At 38.8% G+C, this 23,334-nt stretch overlaps 1 protein-coding gene across 3 annotated transcripts; it reads right to left on the bottom strand.

Annotated features, from left to right (window-relative positions):
- Positions 1-353: 353 nt before the first annotated feature.
- SLC4A1AP (solute carrier family 4 member 1 adaptor protein) lies at positions 354-23,225 on the bottom strand (the record flags this gene model as incomplete). 3 transcript variants are annotated; one of them, XM_082852203.1, is made up of 14 exons in its annotated part: positions 354-970; positions 2,195-2,264; positions 3,679-3,746; positions 4,422-4,508; positions 6,525-6,765; positions 8,984-9,095; positions 12,421-12,607; positions 12,988-13,057; positions 14,354-14,514; positions 19,015-19,154; positions 19,708-19,768; positions 20,560-20,682; positions 22,151-22,346; positions 22,563-23,225. In XM_082852203.1, 14 exons carry the CDS (start codon positions 23,223-23,225, stop codon positions 921-923), a joined length of 2,229 nt encoding a protein of 742 aa, XP_082708329.1. In that variant the 3' UTR covers positions 354-920. The 3 variants fall into 3 exon arrangements, with proteins under 3 accessions (XP_082708329.1, XP_082708328.1, XP_082708330.1); XM_082852202.1 differs by lacking the exons at positions 354-970; positions 2,195-2,264 and having other exon boundaries at positions 3,378-3,746; XM_082852204.1 differs by lacking the exons at positions 354-970; positions 2,195-2,264; positions 3,679-3,746; positions 4,422-4,508; positions 6,525-6,765 and having other exon boundaries at positions 9,014-9,086; positions 12,411-12,607.
- Between the last annotated feature and the right edge of the window lie 109 nt (positions 23,226-23,334).

Raw genomic sequence — 23,334 nt, 5'->3', positions numbered from 1 at the left:
CTATGTCTGCCTCCAGCATAATCCACTGGTTTTCCACCTTGCTTCCACTCTTAGGCTTTCCTTTCCTGTGGAAGTGAGGCACTGATGATGGGAAGTGGGGGACGGGGTGGGAATAAGACATATTCTTCATTTCTTCATGTTTCCAGAGAGGAAGGAACGTTTATTCCCCTCTCTACAGAGGTGAGAAACCCTACAGTGGGCAGAACACATCCAGCTTTTAATTTTGTGACCTTATTTGCACCTTTCCACAAGAGGAGGAGTGACTAACCTAGCTGGTCAGAGTCCAGGATTTTCAAAGAACTGAGTTTTTATCAGCATCAATGCCTGAGTGCATGAGGTGTGCTGTGGTCCTGAACTGTGTCCTCATAAGTCAGGGTCTGTTCTCAAACCTGGCAGGAGGATTATAGTGCGAGGGAGTAGGAAGCCCCCAGTGTGTAGATATCTTTTTAGTTCCAAGAATGACATAGACACCCAGGGTTACACCCTGGCATGACCTCATATTTCAACACTTATTTGAGGAGGCAATTACCAGTGAATCCTAAAGCCTAATTGCCAGAAGCACCCTATTGCTCAGTAAAAGCATAGTCCCTAAAGCTTAAGACAGACACTGTAGCCTTAAATAAACAAGAGACATCTTCATGTTCTCATTTAACAGAGTCATGTCTCTCACTTTACTAATTCTCAAAATATACGGTTCCTTTTTACATACATACACAAACACTTTTAAACATAAATAGCAAATTCAAAAGAATCAGATGGGTAGATAAATTTAGGAAGCCAAGAGCACAGAAGAAAAGGCCAGTCACCAGATTTTACAAATGATCATCTGAACTCCTTCTCTGGACATTCAACTTGATATATTATCCTAAATATCCCATGTCACATGGTCCACAAGGTCTTCCTTTAGGATTCGGAAGCAATCAATAGCCATACTTATCATTAAGATGGGTCCTGCCATCTCCACTTTGGCCTAGATCAGAGTAAAAAGCAGACAAAAAGCAAGCATTTTAGTACCTAAATTTCTATCATTAGTATATTAGAAACCCAATCCACAGAAAAAGCAACCTGTGATAAGCATATGGGAAAACAAGCATCTCATATATTGCCTTGAGGGTATAGTAGGAACATAAACTAGTATAATCCCTATAGAATGCAATTTAAGGTCTCTTAAAAATGTTTGTAGCCTCTGATCCAGCATGTTGACGTTTAAGAATTTTTTCCTACAAGTACACCTTTACACTTGCAAAACCACACATATTAGAGGTTACTTATTGCAGACTTGTTTGTAATGGCAAAAGACTGGAAACACAGCAAATATTCATTGAGGAAACTGGTTAAATAAATAAAGGTATATCCATACTATAAAAAAGAACTATGTTACCATTACAAAAGAAAAAGAAAAAAAGAAATCTGTAAGTAGCTATGGAAGGATGTCCATATATTATTAAGTGCAAAACAGTAAGGTATAGAATATGCTTCCATTTGTGTAAAAAAAGTGATGAAATATTATGTATTTTATTGCTTACATAGGCATTTTACATTATATATATAAGAAGTCATAAGAAACTGATATTTGGTTATCTTTAGAAAAAAAGTGAGTAGCTAAAGCACAGCTAGAAGACTTTTTTTTCCCCTCACTTTAGAGAAAATTTAAAATACATGTAAAACTAAGGAGAAAAATATAATGAACCTCCATGTACCCAGCACCCAGCGTTAACCACGACTGACATGTGGCAAATCCTGCTTTATCTCTTGCCTCTCCTCTATCTTCCCTCATCCTCCACAACTGGACTATTTTAAGGGAAATCCCAGGTATCATTCCATCTGTGAACACTTCTGTACATATTCCTGGAAGACAAGGACTTTTTCTAAAAAACATAACTCAGTATCACTCACACTTTAAAAAAAAATTAACAATAATTCCCTAGTATCATCACATATCTAGCTAGTGTTCAAAATTATCTGACTGGCTTATAATTTTTTTTAATAATTGTTTGTTTGAATAAAGATCCAAACAGAATACACAAATTATATTTGGTTGATATGTCTTTTAGATCCTTTAATCTACCCAGAAGGGAGACTTTTCCACTACATACTCTTGTAATGTTCTTATACTGAACCTTAAATATATATTACCTATTCAGAAACCTAAATAAATAAATATTAGAGGAAAAGAAAAGTAAAAACCATCTACCTTCAGGTGGGACCCACACACAGTAATCTGGATCATCTTCTGGATAGTTGGAGGAAAGTGTCAGTGGAAGCTGCAAAAACAGATAGGTTATTTTATTCAAAAGAATTTTAACTCTAAGAATTATTGTCCCTATCCCCGTGAGCAAACAAAAATTAAGAGAGAACAGCTTCCACTAATGATCTTGACATAAGTAACCAAAAATGGGGGAATCTTGATTTGATCTGAATCTTGATTTTTTTCCACAAAGCCTCAACAAGCTGATTTTCAGCCAGTGAGAGTGATGTTTTTTCTAAAAGAGGCAGTCAAGACAGGTGTGACTCTAAATGATATAACCTCCACAGAGGACAATTTGACATTTGCCTTTTGACTCAGGTGCAGAAGAGTTAACAAAGCAAGCCTGACTGCTATCCTTTGAAAGGCCTGTTTGAAAGGCTTGTTGGTGGCCATCTGGGAACGTGGATTTCAAGAGGGTTCCCACCACCCTAACTGACAAAGAGTGGCCCACTGGGCCAAAACTGTTCGTAAAAACAATGTGGTTTATGCTGAACACCTGCTTTCCTCCTAGGACAATGGAATTTGGGTAGATGCCAGGCAGGGTATACCTATGTGATCAGTACCCAATATAAATCCTGGGTACTAAGCCTCTAATGAGCTTTCCTGGTTTCACAAGTTGTCACTCTTTGTGAGGGGAATTAAGCACATCCTATGTGTCTTCACTGGAGAAGGACCCTTGGAAACTTGTACCTGGTTCCCCGGACTTCACTCCATGTTCCTTTTCCCTTTGCTGGTTTTGCTTACTATTCTTGTGATGTAATAAATCACAACTGTAAGTTCCACCACATGCTAAGTCCTGTGAGGCTTCTTGTGAATTACCTAGCCTAAGGGTGGTCTTAGGGACCTCCCGACACCAATTCCACTTCTGGGAACTTACAGTATCCATACAAATTATATACACATAAGGTTATTCATTATAGCATTGTTATAATAAAAGACTAGAAAGAACCCAAGTGTCCATCGATAGAGTACACCCTCCAAAAAAATGAAGTCGATAGAGTACACCCACACAGTGGGAAGCTCTCAGTGCACTGATAGACAATGATTTCCACCACAGGTTAAAAAAAAAAAAAAAAAAATCACAGTGTAGCATGCAGTATATTACATTCTACCTTTTGTGTAATAAAAAGAGGAAAATAATATATTATTCAAATGTCTTTGTATGGCATATTAGGATATGAAGAAAGATTCACAAATTAATAAAACAGGTATCTGAGCAATTATAAAGAACAGAGCAGATAGAGACAAGAATACAGAATCCAAAAATTCAAAAATACAAATAAAAGAGCCCAGATTTCTAGAAGAGAGGGTGGAAGGCAGCTGGGAATTCTGCTAAGATAATCCCTGGATTCACTCTTCTGGACATGGCCCATGGCGAAGGGGTTCATTTTTACTTTCAGAGAAATGAAGATTATGACTAAAGCACTTACTTTGCCTAGACCAGGAGCTTTCTTTTTCTTCAATTCATCTCTTCTTTTCTCATATTCATTCTTTGATGCTAATTTATGAAAAAGAAAAAAAATAAAAGAGGCAATAGCTATTTCAGAAAAATAAAATGGAAAAGAAAAATTCCTCCCTAAAGAGCACTATAATTATTGAAAAAAACATCACAATCTAATTCTCAAAAATTCCTTCTACTACTGTAAAGACTATATAGAGAGAACTGTCCCTTCGTTAATAACCTTAGTTTTCAAATCCTAAGCCTAAATTTAATCACACCTTTCGAAAAGGTAAAGGAAAATGGGGCTGACTTTACTATTTTACAATTTAATCATTACAGTTAAAAGCAGTAGAAAACCGGAAAAAAACAGTCCTTTTAATAGCCCATCCTTTCAACCACTTTATTTTAATAATGTTGGAATCACCCCCACGATAGGCACATATTCAACTCTGGGAGATGTAAAATTGTAGAGAGCTTTGCATGGCCAGAGGGAAACATGAAGGCATTAGGTGCTTTGGGGGTCAGGAGGGGAAACCCAGGAGACAGGAGGAAAAGAAAGGCAAACAGGATGGCACCAAACATGAACCTCTCATATATTCCAACTCTGTCCACAGCCCTGGCAGCAGCATCTACCCAGTGTCTGCGCCTCTCAGGTCAGCTGCCACCCCCTCCTCTGTGACACCAGTTGGCTGCCTGTGTGTGGAGCAGCAGTGGAGTCTCTGTGCTACTTGCCTGAGGGTTCCTCACACGATGCAGCTGTCTCACTAATCTCTTGGTAACCTTTATTCTGTTCCACTTGGCTGAGTTGAGACATGTTTTCTATAAAATGCAGAACCAAAGCATATCATATTACTTAATTCGTGGTGGGGAACCAAGAAAACAAATCAAAAGCAAGAAAAGCTAAGTACCTACATAATCATCCAGTTTTACTATCATTAGCTTCAACTAACCTTAATAAGGTTTTCAATAATAAATGTGTCTCCAGAGGTCTAACAGAGAACCACCAATTTTCCACTTCAAAAACTGGCCAACTCTGAGGTAAAACTTTTTAGCAATACTTACCAAACCCTTAAAAATGTACATATTCCTCGGCCTAGAAATTCTACTTCAAGGAACATATTCGAAGAAAATAATCAGAGATGAGCACCAAGATTTATTATATACAAGTATGTTTATAATAGCAAAAATTAACAAATAACTTACATGTATAATAATGTGGAGTTAAGTAAATTATGGCACATTCATGTAATGGACCACTTTGCCCCTTATTAAAATCACATTTTAAAAGACTATTTTAAGACATAGAAAAAAATAGGTTATAAAATAGCAGGTACAATACAATCCCAATGTTATTTTATTAATAAATTAATGAATGCCTGGAGTACTCCCTAATTAGCTGCAGATTTACTAATTAATGTATCTTATAAACCAAATTTTTAAATCTGCTATTTTTATTTTATTTTATTTATTTTGCGGTACGCGGGCCTCTCACTGCCGTGGCCTCTCCCGTTGCGCAACACAGGCTCCGGACGCGCAGGCTCAGTGGCCATGGCTCACGGGCCCAGCCGCTCCGCGGCACGTGGGATCCTCCCGGACCGGGGCACAAACCCGCAGCCCCTGCATCGGCAGGCGGACTCCCAACCACTGCGCCACCAGGGAAGCCCTAAATCTGCTATTTTTAGACACACATATTTACTTCGGTCCCTTAAACAAAAAATATACAGTACTTACTGCTCGCCTCCCCACTGACCTGTTTATGTAACACCTTTACAATGGGTGGATCAAAGATTAGACTCTGCAAAAAGGATGCTTTCCTTTTTTGAAAAGGCCAAGCATTGTGCCAATAACAAAGGAAAATGCAAAAACAAAAGATTTACTTCTCACAGATGAGGAAACAATAACTTTTCTGTGTCTAAAACAGCTGAAGGTGACTCAGGAGAAGGTCTACATACCAGGCCTAGTGTTTTTACATGGACTTGCCTGGTTTGTTTTGGAAGTCCATATGCACACATTCCCATACACGTTTAATGCCAGTGTTTTTTGCTTTTCCTCATGCTCCCTATTTTCTGTGCAGTCTTAATCTTGCTAAGCAGTTTGGCCAACCTGCAGGAAAATAACCCCTGCAGCTGACAAGGGTTAAGAGGATACTAAAAAGATAAACAATAATCTCTGGGCGTGGGAGAGTCCCCTTTTCTTCTTTGGACTTTTATGTATGATCCAAAGTTTCTAAAATGAACATATGTGCCTTTTATAATCAGAAGAAAACATATTTAAAAACTAATCAATTCCCTCTTTTATATTTTTCATCAGCCCTTCGTTGAGGTGGGTGAATACGACATGTCAGGTTCTCTGCTAGGTACCACGGACAAAAAGATGAATAAGGCATGATGCTTCCTGAGAAGTACATCCAGTGGGTACAATTATGTTTAGCCTCTGTTTCAGGGACAGGGGAGAAATGAATAAGGGGAGGCTTACCCCGAGACCACCTAATCAGGCCCCATCATCCACCCTGTTCCACTGCCCTCCAATCACAGAGTGGCAGCAGCTCAGGACTGTTCCACAGCTGCTGTGGTTTCAGATTCCACAGCTTTCAACTGTCCATAATTCTGGAACACACTGGAAATACTTGCCCTTATTTTACAATGAGGATAAATAATGACTGGCAATCAAAGAAAGACCAGGAAAGTATGTTTCCACAGAGTCAGGTGTATCACACATCACAAAGTGTCACAAAGCCAAAATGCACAGGCAAGAACTGGCTTTGCTTTTTCAAACCTATCCACGATGAATGTATATGCCCACTGAATAGCACAGGAAGGAGAAAGAAGACATTACCATGATTTTTTGTTTCTTTAGAACATGTGAAATCTGTGGGAGGACCTGTTTCCTGCACTGCTCCTTCTGGCTCTATCTCCTGCTGCAGCCTACTGCTCCCCGCCTCCATTTTCTTCTTTTCATGCTCCTCCTTTTCTTTCTCCTCCTGCTCTTCCTCCTCCTCCTCCTCCTCTTCTACTTCAGGCTCATCCTTCATTCTCATTAGAGTTGGAGGGAGTTCTGGACGCTTGGGGGGTAACTTCTATGAGGGAAAAAAACCCATGAACAAGCAGTTCTACAATATGACAGAGACAAATCTTTTCAAGGGGGTTAAGCTAAATGAGCAGAATGTCTAACTTCTCTAGGCAGATCAACCCTGCTGAAGTTTGTTGGAAGGAGGACTTTCACGTGAAATATTATCCATCTATGAATCCTTAACAAGTATGTTTGTTAATTTCTAGGGTCAAAAGAACATGAAGTATGAAACACTTGAAACATCTTGTAGGGAACAAAAACATTTATTCCAGGTATGATTTACTGAGTACCAGCTGTAGGAATTCTGTCCTGTTACCCCTCATGATATTAAATTCATTACAAATCTTTATTCATTAAAAAATCTCCTAGGGAGTAAATCAGACACACATTTCTAAAAAATATATCATTTGTGCAGCTTTTTCATTTTAGATTTAACACAATTTCAAGGAAACAAGATATGTAAATCAGTAAAACAGATCCTGAAGAAAAAGAAATTTCTTGAATAAGGTCAAATATTCTAATCAACACCTTTCAATAAAAGTAATTATTAGAGGGCTTCCCTGGTGGCGCAGTGGTTGAGAATCTGCCTGCTAATGCAGGGGACATGGGTTCGAGCCCTGGTCTGGGAGGATCCCACATGCCATGGAGCAACGAGGCCCGTGAGCCACAACTACTGAGCCTGCACGTCTGGAGCCTGTGCTCCACAGCAAGAGAGGCCGCGATAGTGAGAGGCCCGCACACTGCAATGAAGAGTGGCCCCCGCTTGCCACAACTAGAGAAAGCCCTCGCACAGAAACGAAGACCCAACACAGCAAAAATAAATGAATAAATTAATAAACTCCTACCCCCAACATCTTAAAAAAAAAAAAAGTAATTATTAGAAAAAGTTGATCACAGCTTAAAGAATAGGAAGAAGGTACCAAAGTATGTTAGGTATATCATTTTTTAAACATAGGATTTAGCTCAGTAATCCTAAGGAGAGCTTTTTAGTAAAGAGTTTTTCTTCTAACTAAAATACCCTCTCCCCACCTCACAGAAAAGCTTCCATCACAGGTAAACCACATGGTTCTCACTCAGGAGACATGGTTGGGACTTCAGACCTCTGCCACCAGAGGACAGTTTACCCTAATTCAAGGTGTTATGGACTGAACTGTGTCCCCCCAAAATTCATGTTGAAGTCCTAACCACCAGTACCTCAGAATGTTACTTATTTGGAGATAAGGTCTTTAAAGAGTTGATTAAGTTAAAACAAGGCTGTTAGGGTGGGGCCCTAATCCAATATGACTGGTGTCCTTCTAAGAAGAAGGAAAGTCACCAGAGTTGCAAGTGCACAGAGGGATGACCATGTTAAGAGGTCATCAAGGCAACAAGAGGGCAGCCATTTGCAAGCCAAGGAAATAGCCCTCAGAGGAAACTAACCCTGCTGGCATGTTAATCATGGACTCCTAGCCTCCAGAACTGTGAGAGAATAGATTTCTTTTGTTTAAGACACCTAGTGTGTGGTATTTTGTTATGGCAGCCCTAGCACATTAATACATAAGGTTATGCTCTTTGGGGTGATGAAAACCTTTTAAAAATTGAATCTATAAATAAGGATGTACAAAGAGCAAAAACATACATCAGTGAAGTATTTAGAGGATAGTAGAAAGATCACAACTCAAGAGATATAAGACCTGGATTTGATTGCATCTAGCTACTTAACAATGGTGTGATCTTGAATTTAACCTCTCTGACCCTGCTCCTCAACTGTGGGCGGTAATAATTCCCACACATCATCAGGTGTTGGAAGGATTAAACAAAGTAAGAAAAACCATATGGCAGAACCAGGTGTAGAGATTATGTTACTACCAAGTGTTAGCTGACTCTGAATATTACAACATCTAACCACCAGGAAAAAAAGCAAAAAAACCCAAACAAACCCAGAAACCACAGGAGACCCTTTCTTAAACGCAACATTGATCACAAATTAATAAACTGGTATTCTAATTCACAAATCGGTTACATGCAAATTGATTCACATGAATCGATTCATCAATTCTTGATAAGCCTAGGCTGAAGAGAAAAATCCAAGAACCACGTCCTGGGAAAGATGTGATCATACCAAGCCCACAGCCCCTTTTAACATGACTGTGGGATAAGTCATCTGAGTTTTGAAAAGAAAAGAGATAAATTAGCTCAGGATAACTCAAGAGCTAAAAGTTTTAACACCTTGACCCACAACTTACCCCTATTGTTCCAGTTTTTAATTTGAATTTGCTTCCTCCTTTCATGGCACCAAAGAGAGGCAGTGTAAGCTTTTTAGCTTTGTTTTCTCCATCTGTAGCCTGACTTTCAGTTCTAGGAAGAAAGAATAATTATCTATTCCAGTGAGGCCAAGGTTTTATCTAAAAATACCATGGTAAACAAATTTTTGGCACCACAAAACTTTCCACAAAGTGAACACTTATGCATACACGAATAAGAAAGAGGTATTCAGGCCAGCAAAGTTTGAATGGACAACACTGCTGATTGTCACAGACACAGAGGTATTAAGGGCAAGATAAGGATACTACCTTAGTCTAGCAATTTACAACATGCTACATGACTTCACATTAATAAAACAATGCCTACAGTACACAGGTCACTGGCAAAGGAAAATACACAGGCATGCCCCATCCCCACTAAATGGCAGGAGATGGATCCATGGCGTAAAGCCCTATTTGCCATCAATCTCTGAAGAGGACTCAGTGCTTTACTTACTTACCTGGAGGCCACACTTATCATAACCACACACCAACAGCTCTGAGCACAGAAGTTTAAAAAAAAAAAAAGTATGTGTAAAGGGTGCAGGAGGCAGGATATCCTGTGTAGTGAGTAACAACAAAGACTTAATGAGAGACCCCACAACTGGCGAGCTTGTCAATGTTCTCAGTGGCTGAATATAGTTATAAAAGTTAAGCACATGAGGGTAAAGCTGAGGAAGAGCAAAGAGAAGAGATTGTAGAAATTAGAAAAGAGCAGCGGAAAAAAGAACAAAGCAAAACAAAAAGGATGGCAGTTGAGTTGACAAGACACTCAGAGAGTAGTCAGAGGTGACAATGACAAGATAGCATGAGGAGAAAGAGGGGAGAAAGCCCTATGCTTTCTTCACATTGACTACAGGACAACCCTGCCTTCTGGAATATAAGGACAGCACTGGCCCTCCTGGCTCACAGGGGCCCACACAAGAAACTGACTACGCTGCTCAACCCTGAAGCCCCATTTCCACTCCTGCCTTCTTTTACCTAAGTCTTACCCCCTCAGTGGTGCTCTTGAGCCTAGCCTCACCCCACTTCTGTACCAGAGACAGACCCACTGCCTTGCTGAGGCCATCAGAGGAAATCCTGCCTGCCTGGCCTTAAAGACGCTCTGTCAAACATCCCTCACATCCCTTCCCCACAAGCGTCAGGAAGCATGGAAAGGCAAAGGCAAGAGCAACACAGATATTTTTCAGCTCCATTAAATAGCTTGGCTGGCCTGGAGGACATGCAAAGACTCCCAAAGGAGAAGAAAAAGTAGAAGATGGGATCACAATCAAGAGTTGCTTGTGGGTGGAGCAGGGGTGGACTTAGGTAGGAAGTTTAGAAGTTCAACCCTCAAGTGAGAAGAGGAGGGAGAAGATACACAGCATCTGAAGGCCAGTATCCAAAGTAAGAAAGGGAGGAGGAACAAGGCAGACACACAGACAGCAGGAGGGGAGGCTCTGGAGGAAGCTGATGTATGTTTTCTAGCTCAGAACACCTCTCAGGGCTGACTTAGCAAATTAAAGGATTACACAGTTGGAATTAAAATTCACTGTTAATTTGTCTAACCTGGGCTATGGCTCCTGAGCTTTTACCTTTTCTCCACAAAAACGATGTCACAAATAGTTGCTAAGTATATCAATGATAGTAAAAATTACGACAATGATAATACATATGCCAGCACTTTACTAAGTGCTATTCGGTTAATCTTTGCAACATCATTATTCTAATTTACAGATGAGGAAAGTGAAGATCAAAGAAGTTACATAACTTGCCTTAAAATTCCCAAAGACTAATTGACAGAGCTGAGAATGAAACCCAGGAAGTCTAGCTCTAGTGCTAATCTACCTCCTCACTGTAAGGTAACTCAAACATCATTTGCGGCAAATAGACTTCTGTAGACTGATCTATGCATCACTGTATTAAACATCCAAACTACATATAAATCTTTGAACAAACCTGCCAGTAATTTGGGGATACATCTTCTGTGCAGATGACCAAGAGCTCCAGAAATGGCTGGCCATTACATTTTTGTAAACAGAGGTGCCTCTCAATTGATAGATACTCATCTATGCAATGCCCCCAGAATCAAGTTACAGGTTTTGTACACGGGGGTGAGGGGCTGAATAGACGCTACTGACAACCTAAAGCAGCACCGTCCAACAGAACTTTCTGGAATGATGGAAATGTTCTCTGTCTGCGCTGTCCAATACAGTAGCCACTAGCCACATGTGGCTATTGAGCACTTGGAATGTGGCAACTGACTGAAGAACTGAACTTTTAATTTTGTTTAATTTTAATATCACATGTGACTATTCGGTGCTGTCCTGAACAGCACGGACCTAAAGAAAACAAGAAACCTTCTATATTGAACTACCTTCATAAGTGAGTGAACGTACCTATAGGTAATACCAGTTTTTGAGATGCCCATCTGGATTGTGTTTATTGAGGGCTGCTTACTTCTACAACCACCTACTCAACATTTTCAAAATTTGTTGACACCACAGAGAAGACAATTTTAAAATATTGTCAAGTTGAAAGACTGGATTTCTCTCTCTCTCTCTCTCTCTCTCTCTCTCTCACACACACACACACACACACACACTCACTCACTCACTCACTCACTCATAAATACTAGCCACGTCTGGGAAAAATTATTCTTAAAATCTTGTTTACAAATTACTCAAAAATCTTCTGGATGTCTGCAAATGGATTTGGGTTAATCTCTTCCAATAATTTCCCCCAAATCAAAGTTAACAATAAGATCGACTTCAGGGGATTATGCTTTTACCCCTTTTTAAGGAAGAGATTCCAATTTTAAAAAGTATTTAAATATAGTGAAGAGTTATCAACTGGTTCTTAAGAATGACAGATACAGGCATTAAAATGACTATCTGTACTCATATCTTTTCATCTGTGATTTTAAAATCATAGATAAAAATGGTATTACATTGTAGTATTTGTATTTCTCTTATTATGAGTGAGGTTGAGTTTATATAGTTAAGAGTTATTTGTATTTCTTTTTCAGTGGCCTTTCAGTTGACATCCTTTGCCCATTTGTCTCTAGTGAATAGGTCTTTATATATTAGGGAAATTAACCTTTTGAGCATGTTGCACTTTAAAGAAGTCTACTCTGCACTAAAAGTATTAAGTAAAAATTTAGAGCCCTCCAATGAAACAGGAATCAATACAGTTTTCCTTAAAAATCCTGTAGTGGTCTAAATTTCACAAATAAACTGGGTTTTTAGTTACTCCATGAAACCACTGCCTTCTGTGCTTTAAAGAGTTTCTTATAGTCTATTTTTAGTCCATAGTGATTACCTAAAAAAATAAAGATATAATTCAAAATGTTATCTTTGTGAACATGCTTATTTAAAATTCCAAGTATAACTAAGACTTACTTTTTTAGTTCTGGTATCTCTGCTGGCTTTACAATTTTTATCAACCCTTTAAGTCTCTGCTGTTCTTTTCTCAGTTCAAAAGTTCTCAGGTGAAGTTTCTTCCGGGACACACCATCTAATGCATTCCCTGATTTCATTTCTGACATGAACGCATCTAAAGAGTCCTGAGATGGTGACTCTGATAGAGCTGTCCAAGAAAGGGATAATACATGTTTAGAAAGATGGCACCAAATATTTTAAAATTCAGCCCAAGTTTCCATAGAAAAGTCACTAACTTAAAGCTGGACAGAGGACATTACTGATATTAGGAATGAGGAAACTGGTTATACCTGGGAGATCTTAGAAAGTCACTTTGCCTCAATGGGCTTCATTCCCCTCATCTATTAAATAAAGAGGTTGAACCAAATAATTTATAATGTTCTTTCTAGTTCTAAAATGCTATGCTGCTCCTTAGAAAGGCTCCACATCCTGTAAATCTTACTAACCAAAGTAGTCTTAGTACCTAGCAAAGTGCACTACACACAGTAGGTGCTCAATAAATATTTGTTTAATGAGTCATTACCTTACCTGTGCCAGAGGCTTTCAGTCTCTCAGAAATTTCAGAGAGTTCCTTTTCAGCATCATTTAACTTTGCAACCTGTAACACCCAAATTAACAGGGTTAGCAAATGTTTTTCTTCTTTCGAAATGTGGTAGCTTTCCTTTTATTCCTCCTCTTATTTTAATTATTGTGACAAGTTTTAAGAGGATTAATTCAGAAGTCCATTTAAATCTGCTCCTCATGGAGTTAACATTTTTCATTTGTTTATTTAAATCTAATTGAATAAATATCTGAATTAAAGAATCAAGAATTAAGCAGAAGGAATGTACAGAACACAGACCTTACTTTACTCAAAAGAAAGAACTCAAGGGACTTCCCTGGTGGTCCAATGGTTAAGAATCGATCTTGCAATGCAGGGGACGCCAGTTCGACCCCTGGTAGGGGAACTAAGATCCCACATGCCTCGGGGCAACTGAGCCCGCAAGTCACAACTAGAGAGCCCACGTGCCACAACTAAGACCCAACGCAGCCAATAAATAAATAAATAAATATTTTTTAAAATAAGAAAGAACTCAAGGCATTTGTTTTCAGTGATGAATCAAAACAATAGATGTTACATAAAGTTTTAAGCTTTGAATACTACTTAATATAGTGAAAATACAGGTCATCTTATGATAATTCCATGGAAGATACACTGTTTAAAACTACAGGCATAGCTCATTTTATGGAGCTTTACTTTACTTGCACCTTGCAGATACTGCATTTTTACAAATTGGAGATTTGTGACAACCCTGCATTGACAGAATGATGGTTAACATTTTTTAGCAATAAAGTATATTGAAAATATACATTGTCTTTTTAGAGATAGTGCTATTGCACACTTAATAGACTATAGCATACCTTTTATATGCACTGGGAAACCAAAAAGTTCGTGTGACTCACTTTATTACAATTTTCATTTTATTGCAGTGGTCTGGAATTGAACCTGCAGTATCTCTGAGGTGTGCCTGTATTACCAAACTACAGTCCTCAAAATTCCTTTCACGATTCTTGGCTGCCAAAAGCCTAGAGTCAATTTCACCTCAGAATGTCCCAATTTGGAACTTTTTCCTTTCTTTTTTTGGGGGTAAGATCATATCCAAAGAATGCTCATTAATGGATCACTACCCACCTAGAAATAGATATAGTCTCTAGCAATAAGCCAAACTTTTTTCCAGCTTGGATAAGACTAGTTGTTAGTTACCATCAAATTTACAGATCACAAAAATTATACTTCAGTACTAGATTTCAATGCTACTGCTTTAAAAATTATAATTATAAGACAAATTTAAATAATACATTATTTTATTTAAAAAATTAAACTATCACAGCTATTTCTATAAATAAAACTTGCCAATGATTCGAAGGTCTCTGGCTTCTCATCAATCTTCCCAGCCTTCTTCATTCGGTTCAGACGCTTCTTTTCAACTAGGCCAGTCCGATCAAGAAACGTGTCATCATCACTATCATAAAAGTCTTCATCTTCCCAGTTCTTGGCTTTCCTTTTCCGAGATACTAGAGGTAGATAAAATAAATGATAATGAATCAGGTTAAAAAAAAGAAAAAGAAAGAAGGCAAGTAGACAAGCAGCTTAAAATATCACCATCAGTTATTAAAAGAGAGGATTCAACAAGCTGCCAAACTACATATAAAAACAAAGAGCCAAAAACAAAAAAAGAAAAGGGCTAAACGTTGACGACATTATTACAAGTGAAACGAGCCAGACACAAAAGGACACAATACTGCATGATTCCACTTACATGAGGTACATAAAATAGTCAAATTCAGAGAGACAGAAAGTAGAACACTGGTTACCAGGGGTTGGGGGGAGGAAGAATAGGAAGTTACTGTTTAATGGGTACAAGGCTTCAGAATGGGATGATGAAAAAGTTCTGAGATGGACAGGAGTGATGGTTGCACAACATGAATATATTTAATGCCACTGAACTATATACTTAAAAATGCTTAGGAACTTCCCTGGTGGTCCAGTGGTTAAGACTCCATGCTTCCACTGCAGGGGGCATGGGTTCGCTCCCTGGTTAGGGAACTTAGACCCTACATGCCGCGTGGTGCGGCCAAAAAATAAATTTAAGAAGAAAAATTTTTTTTAAATGCTTAGAATGGTAAATTTTATGTTATGTATATTTTACCACAATAAAAAAAAGTTAAAACAAAGGGATAATTTATTTAATGAGCAAAAGCTCTCAAAAATCAATTAGCAAAAAAGAAAAAAGATAAATGAGGAAAGGACCAATAATCCAAAAGAAAATTTTAAAAATAATAAAAACAGTTCACAAAAAATGAAATAAACGCCCAACAAACATTTGAAAAGATGTTAAACTTTTTTTTTAATAATTAAAAAACACAAACTAAAATAATGAGATACCACTTCTTACCTATTAGACTAGAAAAAACATAAAAAGATTCATAATGCCTAATTTGATAAGGATATGGGGAAATGGACTTTCAAACAGTTGGCTGGAATGCATATTGACACCATCTTTCTGATGGTCAATCTTACAACAGCTGTCAACATTAAAGATGCAATTAATCTAGCAATTCTACTTAAAGGAATTTATCCTATACATATCAATGCAACATTGTAACCATGAAAATCTAGAAAGCCCACCTACAGGGGACTATGGTAGCTATTACTTTTTTTGTCTACCCTATGTCATCTTACTCCCCTTGTTCTGTTAAAAGTACCCCCTTTCCTCTAGAAAATTCCTCCCCCATTCCATCTGGATTAGGGGTAGTCATGTGACCAGAGCCAGATCAATAAGAATCTTTCCCTCATAGTTACACTTAGATACAGGGAAAAAGAGGCTCTCTTTCCAATGAGGTTATTAAAGAGAGAAGATATAAATCCAGGGCTGTAAGCATCCCTCTTTTCCGCGTGGGGTAAGAATCTGTCTGCAAAATAAAACCATGCATTCATGAGACAGACTCACTCACAGATACACATGTATAAGTTGCATGTGTCCTGGTGATACTGAGTTCCGGTTCTGTAGCACTAAGTTCTGCTTCCAGAACTTGAGGTCCTGGTTCATGCAGTTCTTCCTTCAGTCCTGTGAGGTACTCTTCCCAGCTTCTGCGGCCAATAGCCTTTCCCCCTAAGCTAGTTTGAATCAGGTTTCTATTATTTGCAACCAAAACAGTCCTTATTAATATAAACCTGATAATTTCAGGTTAAGATGGTACACTGAACACACATATCTAATTTTGTTTTCGTCCCATACTCCACTAAAACTGCAGCAAAGAGATCTTTTTTTTAAAGACACTAATCTACAAAGACAGGGAGAATAGTAGTGGGGACAGTGACACCAAATTTTTGGAAATTAAAAAGCAGACAGGTAAGTGGAAACTAACTTAGCAGAAATAAAAAATGGATCCTAAACCAACAATGGGGAAAGCTGAGAACCAAACTGATTATACTACAGAATCCTCAAAAGGATCTGGAACTGGGGCTGGATAGTAGTGCTAAAATAAAGAGGACTGAGTAAAAGCTGATTGAGAAACAGATCCTTCTCCCTGGCTACTCACCTCCTTCCCACCCCCAGGAAAAACACAGAGTTTAAGACAGAAAGTCTTTGAACTATGGGTTGACTAGTACAATTGAGGACATGGATACGTACTCTCCTGAAAAGAGCTGAACATTGAGAACACGGTCAGCCATCTCCACCATGCAGCGCTAGGAATACTGGCAGCCAGTCCTCTCCCTTCATGCAGGAGACTGGAAGAGTACTCTCTAGGGAATCTTGCCAGCAGAAGAAGGAAAATCTAAGGATACTTACATGGAGAGTTCCCCAGCAAAAGGCCCACCCACATCATCGTATAGTGTTCCTCAGACTTAACAAGCCCCACCTATATATTCCAAGCTGCCAACCACACTTTTTGTCCCTATATAAGTATCTACCACCAAGAAATACATGACATCTGAGAAAAACCTCTACCATGCACAATAGATACCAAATAAACAAAAAGAAAAAACAACCTGGAGAAAACTGATTAGCAGAGAGATGAGACATTAATAATCCACGAACAACAACAGGATATTATGTTTTAAAAATGAATATTCAAAGAACAAAAATGAGCTTTGGAAATTAAAATCTTGATAGCAAAATGAAGATAGAAAGATAAAGTTGTAGAAATATCCCAGAAAGAACAAAAAATACAAATAGAAAAGAGAAGGGAAAAAAAGATAAGAAACTTAGATGATTGGTCCAAGAGGTTCAATATCTAAAATAACAAAATTCCAGAGAACAGAGAAAACAGAGGGATGAAATGATGGAATGGCACAATTCCAGAAATGTTCCTAAACTGATTTCCAGATCAAATGGACCCAACAAGTACCCAAGGGAAATGGATGAAAATATACCCACAGAAAGGTACATCATAGTTAAGTTTCAGAGCCTTGAGAACAAAGGGAAACTTACGAACTTCTAGTGAGAGGGGGGAAAAAAGATGACATACTAGAGATCAGGAATCTGAATAGTTTAGGACTTTGATAGCGACACTGGATGTCAGGTAAGAGCAATGCCCTCAAAGTTGTGAAGGAAAATTACTTCCAATTTAGAATTCTATTCCCAGCCAAATTATTAACCAAAAGTGAAGCTAGAACAATTATATTTTCAGAGTGGAGGGTTTAATAAAGTTGACTTGCTATATATCCTTTCTTAGGAATCCACTAGAGGATGTCCACCAAAACAACAATAGACCAAGAAAAATGGAAGATGTGAACTCCATTGAAGATTATATCTGTGCCCCCTATTGTTGTACCAGCTTTCTATCCTGCCAAAACTACAGAAAGATGTGCTCCACTAAAACAAGGGAATAAACCAAGAAACATGAGAATCTGAGAATCACAAAACAGAAAATCCATCCCTGGAGAATGAGAAAGGAAATCTCAAGGAAGACAGCAAATGAAGTCCCAAATGACTGTTCTGCAGCAGGCCTAGAGAGTGGTCATCCTTAAAAGAATGAGAAGAGTCCTCTTCAGGAGAAATGTCTCCAAAACAGTCAGAACTGATAAATTTCTTAATGTGATTGACCATATAGAAAGACATACTGAAAGGCTACTGAAAGGTGTGGGAAGAATGAGTACGAGGTACCAAAAAAATCAAACACATGAAACACATACACAATTATTAAATTTAGAAAAACAAACAAAAAAAAAACTGCTCAGTTGTGACTAATATTTGCATAAATGTAACCCTGTAAATATCAAATACTAATTTAAGTCAATAGATAATGTTTAAACGAATCAAAATATAATAGCATATTCATGTGTTTTAGAAATATGAATTTTTTTAACATTTATTCTTTTTTTATTGAAGTATAGTTGATTTATAATACTGCATTAGTTTCAGGTGTACAGCACAGTGATTCCATTTTTGTTTTGTCTTGATTTTTTGCAGGTTATATTCCATTACACGTTATTATAAGATACTGGATTAGAAATATGGATATTTTTAAAGGCCAGAAAAAATAATTGAAAGAGTTAAAAGCCTTCTAGAGATGAAGACTGGGGAGGGGCAGGACAAAGAACAGGTATATTTAGTTATAAGCCTTTGGTAGTTTTAAATTATATGTAAGTTAATTTGCAATAAAATTAATTTTAGAATAAATAAAAAATAATTATATACCCAGATTTTCAAAAAATAAGGTAAATTTAATGCAATGACATGGGTAATGTCCATGATACATTCTTATGTTAAAATGTCACCAAAGAATACTATAAGTAACATAAATGCATTTGTGTATGCGTGGGTTTTTTTTGTTAAAGGATCTACTTCTGAACACACATCTATAGAAAATGTCTGGGAGAATACAAGTAAACAACGGTTACTTTTGGGTATGGAGATAGGGAATTTTTTCTTTTCACTTCATAGAATTCTGTACGATTTACATTTTCCCCCTAAAAAGAGGTTTTGTAACCTTATGTATTAAATTTCCCTTCCTTCTTTCCTTTTTTTTTTTTTTTTTTTTTAAAGAAAAGTGTTCCCACGTACTCACCTGCCTCCTGACGCAGCAATCCCAAAGTATCAAGGATTCGACAAGCTTCCAGTGAGCACTGGATCATTGCCTCTTTTTTCTTTCCTGAGTGAATAGCCTCAGCCACTAGCTGTTTTCCAGTTGAATCATCCACAGGTAATCTGCATTGGTTTGGGGGGAATTATAGCACGGCACTAAGCTCCAACTCTCATGAAAACAATTAATATCTTATGATAATAGTCATATTTTTTGAGATGGCTTTTTTTTTTTTTTTTTTTTTTGCGGTACACGGGCCTCTCACTGTTGTGGCCTCTCCCGTTGCAGAGCACAGGCTCCGGACACGCAGGCTCAGCAGCCATGGCTCACGGGCCCAGCCGCTCCGCAGCATGTGGGATCTTCCCCGGACCGGGGCACAAACCCCTGCATCGGCAGGCGGACTCTCAACCACTGCGCCACCAGGGGAGCCCTGAGATGGCTTTTTAATCTCTCAGTTCATTTTGTTCTATCTTGCCAAGGTTGGACTTCAAATCTTTTCCTTCCACCTTTTACTCATCCCACCCTAACCCCAATGTGTTACTAAACGATCAAGGTCCAAATTCAGGAATAGGCTAAAATTAAGATTAAAGTTGCTCTTTGGGTTGTTGTCTGTAACCATAAATTAAACCTGAAATTGACCACTTTCCATAAATGGACGTTAATGAGAAAAGAACATACCTCACCCTGCAAAGCCAAGTGCTATGACCCTGTTCATCAAATTCATATTCTAATTCTTCTCCTGTGGAAGGAAGAAAGACAAAACAATTTTAATAGCATCTGAAAGTTACTAGTTGATATAAAGGGAAAAGACAGCAAAGGTTAAGTAAGAATATAAAGTTCTCATACCACATTGAATACTAAATTTCAAAGCATTTCACTTCCTATTCCTAGAAATTATTATCTGATAATAAAATTAGAATGAGCTTGAGGCAGAGAAAAGCCCAAACTCAAATCAAAACAACTCTCCATACACAGGTTTGTCCCCTATATAGGAGCTTTCACACTTATAAGTTGTAGACTTAGTGTTAATTTATCATGGTTGCCTAGTTTTTAGAAGCATAAATATTAAGTGCAGAATGCAAGCAGTTCATATATATATTTACACTCATACACACGTGCACACATACACATAGATGTTCTCTCAAAGCATTTCTACTGAAACTATTCTCTGTGGAAACATTTTTTAAATCATACAAAGTGAAAATCCATGTTAAGAATTACAAAAGATCAGGTGAATTAGAAACAAAAAAATGACAAGAAGTTGCATCAATTTCCCCACCACCCCAGTCCTGGATCTTCTGACAAGAAGGGGATGAAGTCAGGCAAAAGTACTTCCTTTTTTCCAAGATGTGAAAAAAATAACAAAATTCTTACTATTTTCAAAATAAACCTGAAGCAACTGACCACACAGGCAAGAACTGAACAAGGAGGAGAGCAGATAAATTACAGCATTTCTAAGTACCTGAAGATCTGGAAAACCACCCTGTTGTGGATACATTATACTGGCAGTGTCAGAATCTGTTTACATACCTTCTCGGTCAAAAAAACCTTGGAGAGCCTTTTTTGGATCCTTTATATAAAAGGCCTCTCTTTCCTGCTGAAACTCTAAGACAATGGGGTTCTCTTCAGCCTCATCCTCTACAGCATCTTCTCCTACAGGATACGGGAAAGAAAAGACAATCAGACATAAGAGACTATCTGAATGACACCCATTATCCCTTCAGGCTGAATAAAGATACAGTTATCAGTGATGAAAAGAAAGGTGGGGGTGGGGGGGAGGAGGACAACCACAAGACCATCAGTATGAACATCTTCAGGTTTTCTAAATTGTGTGACAAGTTAAAACTTGTTTTCATGGCACCTTATTTTTGTTCTCCATCACTATATGTATTGATATTTTAAAAGCAAAATTACCTACCACATTCTCTATGTAAAAAAAAAAAAAAAAAATGAAGTTCCTCAGCCCAGCATTCTCACTCTCTCACACCCAGGTCTAATACTTTGTCTTCAGTATAATTTCCCAATACTTATCATATCCACCAACAGACTGGTCTACTTAGTACTCCATTATAATCATCAATCCCTGCCCCAAATACCACCCCAATGCTCAGCTTCTTAAGGGCTTCTTTTCCTTTCCTTCAAGTCCCAGCTCAAAACCCTTCTGTTTATAAACTTATAAACTGTCCCAAAGATCTGTTAGTGCTGGCCAACAGAAATATAATGAAAGCCATATATGCAATTTACATTTTCTAGTAGCCACACCAAAAAAGAGAAACAGGTGAAATTATTATCAAGGAATCTACATAAAAATATTACGAATATTTTACATTCTTTTTTCACACTAAGTCTTTGAAACCCAGTGTGTATTTTACATTTACAGCACATGTCAATTTGGACTAGCCACACTGTAAGTTCCCAATGTGGCTGATGACCACCATATTGGATAGCGCAGGTCTAGGTCCTCAGTGACTGCTCCCTTCTCTGAACCTTTACCCTAGCATACTAATGGTTTCTAGCTTTTGTTTGGCACTTACCACAAGTAATTTCATAAGATTTATCTGTCTTCCCAACAACATAGTAAGGCCATCTTCTAGCTTTTCAAAATCCTAGCTCCTGAATACCCGTCCTCTAAAATGTCTGGTGTTATGGAAAACTCAATTTATTCCTCTGATTAGATATTTTCACATTTCAGGGTATTTACCCAAAGTATGAAAAATTCAAAAGAACTCCTATACTGAATAACATTCTGTTTTATTTGATTGAATGTAGTTTCACCCCCTTTAGCAATAATCAGTACTTAATTAAATAAATTTTAATGGTTAAAAATAATAAACTATACACTGAGGAACTTTTGAACAAAGGAGTGCACTGTAAAACACATTAAAAGAAATCAATAGTAACCATAATTCAATTTTTTGGCATCAGAAAAGTTAATAAATCTGAGTTTGGGTAACCTAATGTGCAAACTGTATTTGTCCTATCAATCTCAAAGAGTCATGAAAGCTGTATGATAAAAAGAAAAACAAAAAACCCCAAACAAAAAAACACCAAAAAACATTTAAGCGTACTAGTAGAAATGAATTTAAAATATTAACCTCTGGCAGCAATTTTGCTTCCTTACCCATTCCCCAGGTGCAGCCCATTTCATCATCTTGACTACTAGTATTTCTCTTTCTTTCAGCTGTATCCGTTTCCTCTTCTTCATCTGAGTCTTCTCCCAGCATCTTCTTTTCCAACATCATTTGTTGCTGCTTGCGCAATTCCTTCAATTGCGTTACTGTCAACTCAGATTCTGCCTCTCGGTCTTCCTCTGGTCCCTGATGGATCAAGCAAAAGAATTCTTTTACAGTTGATTGTTAAAGTCACTTTCAGAAATATGGCATTGTGTACAGAGGTCTGGAGATGAGGGGCCAGATTTCTCCACTTTTGTAATCGCTGACTGAGACAATCTCCTAACTTAGTGAAAACTTAACGAGCTCAGGAACGCAGCTGGGTGCACTCCAGAGACTGCAATTCTAGGTTTTTCTACTTACCTGAAAAACAAAGAGCCGGGTGCTGCCTCCAAAGCGAAGGACATGCCCGACGTGGACCCGACAATAGGTGCGGGGGGGGATGCGGGTTTTGTTAAGAAAAGTGCCATGGGTGCTTCCCAAATCGTAGAGGTAGAAGCCAGGCCCGTGGCCGTCGCATTCTGCCTCGGGACCGGACACCCTGTGCTGCAGCACAGCGTGGTAGCGAGACACCGAAGGATGCTCCAGGCACACGTCGCAGCTAGCGAGCCTCCCGAAAAGACAGCAACTCATCCCTTTCAAACTCCGGGTGCCAAGGATGGTGCCGCCCTTCAGTGTTTCTAGGCTGTAGGGGGCCGTGGCGGGGCCGCCCCACGGAGGCTCTCGGTAAGGAGGAGCCCGGGCCGGGCCGTCAGGGGAAGGAGCCGCTGTGGGGGGCCGTGGCTGCTCCTCCGCTGGACCCCTAGTCTCCCCGCTGTCCAGCAGGGCTGGCGAGGCTTCAGGCTCCGCGGAATCGGAGTCCGGCAGCGCCGTAGGCCCTTCCTTCTTTACCTCCTCAGGGTTTGAAGGATTGGTGGCCGGGCCTTTGCCCCGCACCGCCGGGGGCAAGGGCAAGCCTGGCTTCTTGAAGTCGCCATTGAGTTCCTGCGAAGCCAGCGGCTCGGACTGAGACGGACCGGCAGCCATCTTCAAGTGCGTGCAGCGTCGAAATCTGTTCCAGGGAAACCTCACCCCCTCGGTCTCTACATTCCTCTCCACACCTCCCTCTCCCCAGCCCCCAGCGGCTTCTCTGGCA

Source organism: Leucopleurus acutus (genome assembly GCF_964270905.1).
Source record: "Leucopleurus acutus genome assembly, chromosome: 12".
Taxonomy (NCBI): Eukaryota; Metazoa; Chordata; class Mammalia; order Artiodactyla; family Delphinidae; genus Leucopleurus; species Leucopleurus acutus.
Note: the sequence above shows the minus strand (reverse complement) of the source record. Positions and strands in the feature narration are given on the sequence as shown.